The 12322-nt window shown below is 34.7% G+C and overlaps 1 protein-coding gene across 2 annotated transcripts in view; it reads right to left on the bottom strand.

Annotated features, from left to right (window-relative positions):
• Positions 1-211: 211 nt before the first annotated feature.
• The window catches only part of LOC117329648 (carbonic anhydrase-related protein 10-like), a 76569-nt gene continuing 64458 nt past the window's right edge, over positions 212-12322 (bottom strand). The window contains exons 7-10 of one of the 2 annotated variants that reach the window (XM_033887684.1): positions 7732-7886; positions 6974-7081; positions 3871-3910; positions 212-2920 (exon numbers count right to left, since the gene is read on the bottom strand). In XM_033887684.1, coding sequence (XP_033743575.1) covers positions 2898-2920; positions 3871-3910; positions 6974-7081; positions 7732-7886 — 326 coding nt within the window. In that variant the 3' untranslated portion in view covers positions 212-2897. The remainder of the gene's footprint in view (positions 2921-3870; positions 3911-6973; positions 7082-7731; positions 7887-12322) is intronic. The other variant, XM_033887683.1, reaches the window with a different exon arrangement.

Genomic DNA, 12322 nt, shown 5'->3' with positions numbered 1-12322 from the left:
TTGACTGTTAAAGTCATAATCTCCATTTTTACCGTTAAACTCAAAATAGAAAGTCTGGCAATTAAAAGGTTTTTCTTGTGTCGGCATAAATGTCATAATAGCAGAGCTTTGTTTCGACGGCATGGACATTACACTAGAACAATTACTGTCCCTCTATCGGTACATATTTATCTATTATTTTCTCAAATCAATATAAGATAAAACACAAAAACAATTTAATACAAAATATTTAATGTCATCCTTAAGATATATTGTTTAACTGCAGGCGCTGTACATTTCGATAAAAATCAATACTATGGTTTTATCGCATTCAACAGGGAAACAAACTGAATATTTTTGTTATCGCGTAATCGGAATACAAAACAAGAAGTGGTTAGGTTTAATCATGAAAATACCACTTGATAACACTTAACATTGCATGGTAGCGGAATCATTAACCATTCCACCATGATATAAACAATGGCGTCGAGCGGAGACAGACAATAGTAAACTCTCGCCAAACTCAATGTTCTCGGAGTTTGTCAATCTAAATATTAAATTAGAGAATTCCTATTCCAATCACACGAACAAAAGAACTAAATCATGTGAGTTACAATATACTCTTGTAATAAGTTGCTTCCTGCATTGATATGCATTTACGATAGCTATAAATGTAATTTCTGTGAAACGTTGCATGTCAATTCGTGTAATTTATTACAAAATCGTTCTAAATTCCCATATAACGACCCCCATATCTACATATAAATTTCGAATTTGCTTAATGGTCCATACTCACAACAACTCTACATGAAATAATACCACTGACTACGTAACAAACTCACACTTCACATTCAATTTCGCATGAACTTTTGACCACTTTTGTAGGAAGACATACACAAAAATAGATGGCAATCTATTTTTATAGAAATGAAATTTAAAAACGTAAAATATTTATACATCATGTTTTTATGATTGGAAATGAGTCTGTATTGGGTACAACGCTTTGTGAAAACTCATTTTGATCAAGCTGACATTATGCAAACATATATAGGATACAGATAATATATTCAACCGACGATGAAATCTACACAAACTAACAACGGAAAGATAACGTCATATGTTCTTGCAGGGTTTATGAATCATATATTGACAAAACTGGCTATATAAAAAAAATGCATTTTGTAACGCTATTTGTATCAGTTCATGTCGCATTTCTCATATCAGAATAGATTATCACAGTACTTATGCTGTATGAATATGTTGATAAAGGACAATCATGGGCCCTGGTGAGGGACTTAGGGAATGTGATCGCCTTACGGAACAAATACCAAAATGACTTCGATTTTATTTCACTGCTTTAACAAGTAAGTCAAGACTATCATTCAAACTTATTTTGAAAGAAGACTGCTCTTTCGCTGGATTTTTTTAAAATCAATCCTCTGATTGCGTATATATGAGCGATTGGGTTCAACTTAATTGACGACACAACTAATACCACATACAAATCAGCGCATGGAAATGTTTGCTTTTGCAGTATATTGCATTTCCTACTAATATTTCAACATTGTATAACTATGTTCTCAGGTACATGCATGTTTGAATACACTAACTACTGGTAATTCATGCACACAATGTCAAACAGACCTATATAAATAGCGCTGCCACACTATATAGGTATGATTTCGAGAGTAAAATTGACCCCGAAAATCAGTCGAGCTTTTCTAGGATATAGATAGTATGGCTAACAAGGAAATTCCATTAACGATATCTAAATGTAAAAGAAAGAACCGACAAGCACAGGTGACAATAAAACTAAGAAAACATTTTACACATTCAAGCGAAACATCAAGCGCTTGTCATCAAGTTATTCTGTCATTCAAATAAGGGCTCTACAGTGTATTAACTGTAGCGAAATAAATTTCAAACATAATCTGTACACGCTGTAAAATCCCCTTGCGGGTCGATATAATTGAAGTATTGTATGCTTGTGAAATATTTTCAAACATCCTTACTCATCATCATTGCTTTACAAACTGATTATAAACAGTCTATTTCAGGGCAACGCCCTAACGTTAGTGGCATTACGAGCAAAAGCATTCTATGCTATCTTTAAAATATAGTTTTCTATAAGCTCCAACATCCTTTTGCATGAAAGGAATGTAATATCTCCATATGAAATGAAACACTTCAAGATTTTTGTATTTATCTCTAAATAGGTCACATGGAGCTATCTTGTTGTAAGTAACATATCCATCCTGGATTCGTGAATGTTCCAAAATTCAACGACCGATACTTCTCTCTTAGTAATTGTTGCCAAAACACACCTCTCTCGGATTGTATTTCTATTATTTTAGTTTATAGTATACACAGAACTTCCATGTTAAAGTCAAAATAATGAATGACATTATTCATCAATTGTCAATGGATTCAGCCATGGGCATCGTCAATAATTTTCGCCTGGATTTAGCAAAGTTTCAAATAAAGATTGGTCATATTTTTTGAACATCTGTATTAATCTTTCTTCCTTTAGAGTAAAGGAAAAGTCTAATGACATTCACAGGAAAAGTCATTGCTCAACTTCCGAGCCAACACGTTTCCAATTTTATTGTTTGTGGGTATCTACATACACTGTATACACATATATATAACGGATAGTATCAGTCACAATTAACTTCTGTACAAATATCAAAATTAGTTAAGTGAACAACGAAGAAGGCGCGGATAGACAACATGATCACGTGACCAAGCAGACACTTTGACCAAATACTAAACGTGTGCCTCACACGATCAATCCTATATTTTTGTCCACGTGACCACGGTGAAAGGTTTCTATCCAATGGGATTTCAGTTCTTGTCGGTTATTTGCATAGTGCTTATTTGGCTTTCGGTAATCCCGTTATCAGTAGGCCCCACAGTCGTCAAGTCCTAAAATTTGAATTAACTGAAACAGAAACAAAATGTTTAAACAATTTTTGGTATTAAATATTATACATTACATAGCCTGACTCATGCTGTATATTATCAGATACGATGTCAGAACAATTAAACCATGTAGCTATTCATTTTAAGTAATGCCTAGTATCAACGATCTATTGATACGGATCAGTGCTTTAAATGGCACCCAGACATGGCGGATCAGGTTATAATGGCATTATATTTATTTGAAGCCTTTTTTGATTCATTGATAGGGCTAGTTTGTCGACTTCGAAAGACCAATACACTTTTAGCAATACTAATATATTATGAAAAATGAAATGAGTATTAAGTAAAATGTATCTTTATCTTTAAGGAAACAGAGCATGTCAATTACTGTAAACGTGAAAATTTACGCCAGGGGGAATTGACGCTAATTAAATTCATTTTGATCGCGAAAATTTCCCCAATGCGTATTATTTTGATATAATTTATTAATCTCAAACCATAAATGGATAGATTGATCGGGAAAATTATCCCAACGCGTAAAGATTACATATCGAAATTGCGAAATTAACCTCCCGCGAAAATAACCACGTCTAGAGTAGCAATGTGTATGAAATAATGATTGCAGACTTGTAAGTTTATACGTTAACGAAAAATCCGGTCAGCATCTGTCTAGCTTTTACACATTTGCTGTCTAGTAGATTGCAAGTCATTGCAACAAATGATTCCAAATGTATATGGTAGTTTATCTCGAACATTGAATATTTCTTTGCGAATTTTCTGGGAAATTCAGTATTACAGTGTTTTGCTGCGATGGCAGGAGACTTAATTATGGCAAAGAATATGTAATCAGCTCTGTGAATCATCTAATAGTTTTATGTTGTTTTGTGTTTATCAAAATTTGCCACAGATAAAACCCATTTGAATAAGATTGTCTTAGCCTAGATATTCTATGGTTAGAAATCTACTTACCATCATAAAATAAATCTCGTTTCATACTGCAGAGTCCGGACTGAAAGAGGAAAGGAAAATTAAACAAGTAATGCAAAATGGAGGGACGGTAGTACGATTTAGCATGACAAAGTTCCGCAATTACACGGGACAATGCGCGTGTATCAGAATGGATTCCACATTTGTGTGCGTAATATAGATGAAAAGACTTCTATATTGTAATCGATGGTGTGTTATAATCAGGTTTAAGAACATATCTGGGCCTTGTCATTAGTTTTCGGATTTCGGTTTGATGAGAGCCGTGATGTACTCAAATGTTATAAGCATACACAACGGCGCTCAATCATAACAACGGCCGAACCGTATCAAACGTTCTCTGAGGGCATTCAGCTTATCCCATACCATAATAAACTCGTAATTAGTACCAAAATTTGCAACAAATTGAGTCTGGAATGGGATAAGGTTCCTGATCAATATCCAATACAGCGTTTAGTTTATAATATTAACCTCTCTCTGTTGTGTTTGTGTACAACATTTCGGTTTCTCAAAGGACATTTTTACGATCGATTGTCTACAGAGATACAACTGTGTAATCATCATAACAGCAATAGAAAGTATTCCATGACAGAGTCATTTTTTTCAAGCGTAAGTTACCTCCCTTTGATTTTACAATAATATTTCTCACGCTGTATTAAGATTTCGTGATGAGATTAAATGTCTTAAGAACGTATCCATCGTTTCTTTTATCGATTTGCTTTCTCTCAGACCTGCCGTTAGCAGATTTATGATATACGCTGTCCTGTAGCGACTCTATAGTCTTTTAACAGAAAATTGTGGTCAATTTTCTTTTCCAGAAGGCTCATGTCGACATAAAATTCCATGAAGTCTACCAGTTTACGTAGAGAAGCCACTCAATTATTCGTCGGTCCACACCATACCATGCATAGAGGACATATCGTTAGGGCGTTGACGCTGACCCGGTGGTGATAAACTGTCTATGGTGTAAATACACGGTAATAGACAAAAAAGCTTTTTACTGTTGATGGTAAGATTCACAAAATGCTTTCATCATGTAGATAAAGAATGTATAATAAGCAGATGTATTTTTGAACGTGTAGGCAGTGGAATAAAATATATATATTCCACGTCAGACACATCAAACTTAGAGAAGAGCAGAAGAGATAAGGAGCATTTGAAAGACTTAATAGTTCCTAAATATATTGTGCATTTCTTAGGGGAGAAAGGCAGACTAGTCGATGAAAATTATACACTATTTTTATCAAACTTTTACGCACGCAAATAACCTTGCCAATCTTTGACGCCTCATGCAATAGTAATGCTTTAATATGACTTAGCCTCATAAGCCAGACACAGTCGTTATGTTACATTTTTCGACACTTAATATTTGTGCCTAACGCCCCTCAATACAAAAGGGTCATATAGGTTTGATGCAACAAACTTTGCATAAAGAAAATTTGACAAACACAAACCTGAAATCTAATTAGCGCACAAATGCAGAAAAAAACATCATTTGATGAAATCATTGAATGGATAAGCAATTATGCAAAAGGACAAAAATGCAATCAAAGTTCGTTATCATGAGGTCTGATTACTGAAGACCCTTTTCACTCGTTCAGTTGCATTAGTATAAAGAATATACTTTTATCTCGATTATTCTGATATCTCGAGGATTTTCCATTATCCCGTTGACTTTGAGATCACTAGGTTTGTTTGTATCTAACCTTAAACAGACTATGAGAGATGTGCCAAAACAATCTATGCACAGATAATTAGTGTAGAAATGCAGACTTTAACACTCATACAGATGGCTAAGGACATATCAACTAAATATGACGAGCGATACTTGCGGATAAGACGGACGGTTTTTAAGTAATTTATCACTTACCATATGTTAACCCATTCACAGTTACCCAATTCATCTGGTGTATAATACAGACAAAGACAGTCAATCGAAATTGTTTGTTTTTTTCGTGATAATGGCTTGTAACAGGCTCCGGACGTGAAACTTTGCTGTAGGTATATATTTACACACTAAGAGCTGTTAAAAGAACTTTGTCAGAAAAAAGTATTTCATTGTGGGCGCATATAGGTCAAGAGCCTATGACAGATCACTATATATGATAAAGAATTGTCCAACGGTTAAGGTCGTATCCAGTCATCAATAGAAGATTCATCGTAGATGTTCGTAAGGTTCGTTAGCATCTACGTAGGGAAACTCAACCGCTGTGATTTTAAAATCAAAGCGCGGACATTAGAACCTGATGTTTATATGAGGCTAAACTCCGCTTGCCTCTTGTGGTATCATGGCGTTGGACGTACAGCACTTCTCGGTGGAATTATCGAATTGCTACTAGTACATTTGAACCGTCGCTGTTGTCATTTATGTTTAATGTAAATGACAAACAGTGGATTAAATAGATATATGGTTTTCGTATCCGTTGGGTGTTCTGTGAGCGCCGATTTTTACTGTCGTATCAAATCTCGTTATACCTATTTTAACAGGAAATGGCTGATAGAACAGAATCTCGCGACATATCTCAGAAATAAGAAGCAGTTATTGAATCAGAATATCTTTCAAATTATCATTTTAAGATATATGCACGTATCGTTGGGAAAGTCGGATCATCCACCATCCCAGCGAATTTCTTAGTTTCCAATGCTATCCAAAGCAGAGCATTTATTTCGAACGTGGAGATTATTATCTCAATTGTAAGATAAGTGTATCAAATGCCCCTGTAAAATACCATGTTTACCAGACGTTGCGTTGTTGCATGTTTGAAGGCAGCGCTCCGCGTCTAGCCCCAGTCGACAAATATCACCTTGAAAGACTTATGAGTAGTTATGACAAACTGTTTTGCAATTGCATGTTGTAATGTACTGTACAATGTTCTGGACATGAATCGCAGTATACCTATTGCTCAGATATTTCAGCTTGACTTTCGACAATATTTCCAGGTTCATTAATGATACAAAAGTGCAACGAATTTGATACTAGTTCTATTATTGTTCAGTTGCCCCTTTTAGCTACAGAAAGTATCAGGATTTGTCCCCTAAAGTCCTATCAGGTACAGATAGGACACCCCCTGGTACAGAGAGAGAATACCTGTTTGCGGGTGTTGATATTCGTCCTCAACACACGGTGATTTAGAGGCATTGCTGGCCGGATATTGTTCATCTGCCATTCCATCCAAACACCACGAAATGCATTTAGCTGAAACGAGCACAAACGAGAGGGTTGTAGATGCGTATAAATTATTTCTGAAAAATCAAAGAATGATTAGCATAACCAGTCGCATGTCAACTTTAACATAGATTCATAACGATATCATATGTCACACAAATAGCATGCCTTAAAACTTCTAGATAGCCATCCGAGAGCCTTAAGCGTTTCAGAAACGACATCTTCTATACATGTACATATTTGGTGAGTCTGAAAGCTTCTTAATAACGTATATACTTTGCATATCTTGAGTCTTTACCCATGTTCCTCTAGCAATAAAACATGTCTTTATATCAAGTCTCAATTTTTTTTATATTACATTAGATAATTTTATTTCATTTCTTCTTTTCATACTTAAACGGTTCATGGTAAAAGCTAATTTACATGTAAGTGGTAAAGAAATTAAACGGAAACGCTTCAAAACATTAATATTGACGTCGGTGCTTATTTCAAATTACTCTATATGTATTAAAACAAATAAGAACACGTAGAGTCAGAGCTTTCATGTACATTTTATGTATATATGATATGCGTTTTTGTTCATATTCATTCTTTTAATTAATTGATGATACAGTTTATTGCCTACGGGAATGTAACTTATACATATTTTCTTACGAAGTGAAAAAATATTATACTGATACCTGTTTTTCTGAAATGTATGAAGGTTTATTAAATATAATCCAGGTGACGGTTTCTTGGCAGCTGGGCTGGGTCATAGATCCTTCGTATGTTATGTAATGTTCAGTAAGGGGCAGTAACTCTTCTACCAAAAAAGCGTTTATCGGAACGTATGCACCTACAAATATAAACACAAACACTTCACAACAATTTCACGTAATTATCTATTGAAAAACAATGTACTTCCTAATAAGGAAACTATATGATATACTCTATGATTTAACTAGACACTAAGTTTGATTAAAGTTGGACTAAATTATTAAAAAAAATGAATGAAAGGTTGGCGGGCTGTGCGTCCTCTTTGTGGCTTTCCTTGATATGGTGCTGGTTTTTAAAGATAATGGGCTTCTCAAAAATAAACACCATTAGAAAGCATTGGTATTGTTTAATTGGCAGAACAAGTTTTGAGTCCATGTTTAATCAAAGTTCCTTGCATAAAATAATCTCAATCATAGCAGTCTGTCATTGATGGAAAAAGTCATGAAATAATTTCGGAGAAAAAATAGTCCCCGCGTGCCTGCTCCATTTGCCGATCAATCGTTCTGAACAAAAATCAGACATGCATCTAATTTTGTTCAACGTTACCTTGACTTCTTTCATTCGGCGACGCCATCCTTAAATGACCTTGAGTGTTGTGAATGTATGCAACCCATGCAACAAATTAACCCACTCTTTCTCTTTGTTCCTCGCCATCCAATATCACAGACCCTGTTAGCTATTTACTCTGTTATTCCACCGTTGCCAGTGCACGTCAATAAAAACCATTTTGTTGAATACATGTTTGAAAAATTTGTACTAAATGTCAAGTGTCTGATTTTTTTCGATTGGTTGTCTGGGACACCTTCCTTAAAACAGCAAGTGTTATACAAGGGCAAATATTAAGGGGACTAACAGACCGTAGAAAGAAAAATTTAGGTATGAAATACAAGGAAGAAAAAGAAAATACCCCATTATCTATAGTGGATGAAATCACATTTATAGGCTCAAGTTGACCTACATGTACATATATATGAACTATGCTGTCTTTGTTAATTAAATATTGATAACATGGTTTGAATCCATACATTCTCGACGAAGGTCTCTGTTTATAGAAGGCTTTGGGGAAAATCAATGATTGTGCGGGCATTTTGACGAGATTGCGACTATTTCGTTAATTTTGCAATTTGTCTATGTTCTAAAATATCGATACGTCAGGAGATGGACACAGAAAAATGCATTGAGTCTGTCTGTATACATTAGAATCTTACAATATATGTAAAGACCTAAAGTGTCCCGTGGGCTTCGGTACAGAACTTGAAATAAGTGACCTACATGCTTTAAAGTCAAATATCTCGATCAGTCAGTATTTCCAGTTTGTAAAGAGAACCTGGCATTGTATCACTTCAGATTATAATTTCCCAGGTTCCGTGTCGCTGTTTCATCAAAGAATTATATAGGTTTTTGCTTCTGTTATAATATCTTTGATGCACAATGTACATGCAATACATCAGCGAAAATACAGTGAAACTTCGTTAACTCGAACTAGAATAAATCGAAAACACCGTTTAACTCGAGGCATTACTCTGGTCCCGACCTTTCTTAGTAGTAATTGTTGAATAATTTGAACTAGGATAATTTAATAAGACTCTGTTATCCCGAAGTAAAATGTAGGGACTGAAATTATAAAACCCGCATGAAATGACCCGGTATCCCGAAGTTGCAAACATTATTTTGAAACAAAATGTATCCACAGAATGTATCCACAAAATGTATCCACAAAATGCTCATCGTACGTCTCGGTAAATTGTTAACAATTTGGAGCACGGACAATATCACGTTTTTGCTTTATTTTGTTATTAAATCCCGTTAATATTAAGATCCAACACAGTTGATGTTGACAAACAGCATAACCTCTTTGTTGATTAACGGAGTCAAATGGTTAGATTTCATTAATTTTCTTCATGCATTTGATTTCCGGAAAGCGTTGTGATATTTGAAATAAGAGTATTCATGATCTCGGTAAAACAGATTTAGTACCCCTCCGCTTAGTTTGGGAGTTCGCGATCTTTGTTATGATGTTTTCAATTTCTCGCATCGCGCATGCGCAAAGGCGATGGTTACACTCCCCCCGAAAGGTAATGATATGAAACCAGTGATTAGGTTGTTCCTATTTTATTTCAGTTGTTCATTATTTTGAATCTATAATGAACACAAAGTGCATAACGTTTTTCATACTTTTAATTATTATACCTGTTTATCCGGTACATGTACGAAATGAAAATCTAACTATTAAGTCCCTTTAAAGTAGTGTGATAATTATTTAGCTCGCGGCACTGTCGAATGGTCTAAGTCACATGCGAGATCAGGCGGATCTTATCAGACATAGCTCAAATCACAACCTTAGCCGGGTAACCTTTGGATTATTTCCAGGATCGAGTTTGTGAACAGTGACTTTGTGTTGGTTCAAAACTGTGATAAGTGATTTAAGTTAACGGGTTTAAAACTATTGGATCTTATTTATGTCACCAAACTTCGTGATTGTCGTAAAAGATATATGCTTATTTGCGCGCTGTGTATTTCCGGCTGCTACTCCACTTGTCAAAACATATAGCCTGTGCCATTATATTATGTATGTATTACCTACTTTAGATTTCGTGTATATCTATTTTATTTCATTTTGTTTTTAGTTTAGTTTTTGTTTTTGTTTTCTTCAATTTGTTACAATTATATCATAAATGTAACACGATAGAAATGATATGAATGAACATTGAAATGTTGAAATTATGTTTATATGCATATCTTCTCGTCTTTCATTCACTTCGAAATGACATAACAGAAACGACTCCAATCACAGGTATACGCACCTACTTGATTTCGAAACGATACAAGAGTATTACATAAAATGCGATATACGTATTAAGAATATCGTCTTTAGAATAAATAAGACATAAATTTTTGTTATAATTATTATTTGAAATCAATTAGATCAATTAGATGTTTCTTTAAGGGATTTTGTAAGATATACACATACCAAAACGTCTACCTTGAAACTAACTCGAAGACTCGGATAAGTTGTTATTATTCGATCCCGACGACTCCGAATTATCGAGGTATGACTTAATGGCCATCTAAGGATACCACATTTGTTGTTCATGCCATCTATAAGTTTATAAAGCCCGGGCGGATATCACGTCAATTATGACGTCAACATAGACGGCGTTGTTTAACGTTGGCGTTAAACGACCGTAACTTTAAACATACCTGAGCTTGTACATGTAACATACCAGCGGAAATACCTTTTAATGCAACATCGATGAGAAATAAACGGTCATGTTGAATGTCACAATATCTCTTTATAACTCTATCCCCTATAACTATTGAAATACATATTTGTTTTGCTTGTTGTGAAAACGTGCGATACAAAATTGTGATATGACTGTTTTGATATCACACCCTGTATCAGCACTTGACCTCATATCAGACCTCAGACATGTGGCCCTCGGGCTGATATCATGGTCTCGGGCTGATAAAGGGTGGACTATCAATATAGTCATATCATTACCTCTAATTATTATTTATGATAATCTTTTACATTTGTTAAATACAATCAAAATTATTTTCAATGTACTTTTATTTCTGTTGTTATTCAAATAAAACAGGCATTTTCTGTTTTCCTCCTCTAACCTATTATTTCCTCTTTTACCTTTGTTAAATACAATCAAAATTAATTTCAATGTACCTTTATCTCTAGTTATTCAAATAAAACAGACATTCTTTGTTTTTCTCCAACAGCTCATTTTTGTTATCTCAAGTTGTCTTAATCAAATAAAAACAAAACCTGACGTGACTCGTAAATTTCTATTATCAATTCAGACAAAATCGTCTATATCAATGAGAGGAATTTTGAGGATCTATAACTATACGGAAATATATAAACGAACTTAGCAGAGGTGTGCATGTAAATTATATCGATTATCTTGTATTCATTGAAAGAAGTCGCGCAACGGCACCATGGGATCTGCAAGCAGACATATGACAATTTGGATAGAATTTAACTCCGATATAATTACCCTATTCTAATCAATTGTCGCACAAGGGCGAATTATAGTCTTATTTATGACAAATTTCGAAGAAAATGAATATGGTTATGTAACATGAATCTCAACGGACTGGTAACTCTGTAATATAAAGATCGTGGACGTCATGGCCGCTTTGCTCCCGGAATTGGAGTTAAGTTCAAGAAGATTTTAATTAAATTTTGACGAACACCTTTGGGAATTGTAATAAGAATGAATTGTTTTACAGTAAAACCTTCTATCGCTCTAGTCCGCACATTTTATCTCTCTCAGAGGTAAATGCGCTGAATATCTTGGAGAGAATAACCGTCAGATGGGTCGTAGTGTTTGCGAGATTCGCAATGACAGTAAGAAGACACCAGGGGTAAGCACACGGGCAGGTCGGCATCAAATAACGCGAGCCTGACCAGGAAATGTCACGTGTCAAATGAATGTAGGATGTTTAAAATAACAAACAGTCAAAATCTGTTTAAGACAGGTCTCCTGAGTATTATTGTGT

The sequence above is a fragment of the Pecten maximus genome, chromosome 6 (assembly GCF_902652985.1).
Source record: "Pecten maximus chromosome 6, xPecMax1.1, whole genome shotgun sequence".
Lineage (NCBI taxonomy): Eukaryota > Metazoa > Mollusca > Bivalvia > Pectinida > Pectinidae > Pecten > Pecten maximus.
Note: the sequence above shows the minus strand (reverse complement) of the source record. Positions and strands in the feature narration are given on the sequence as shown.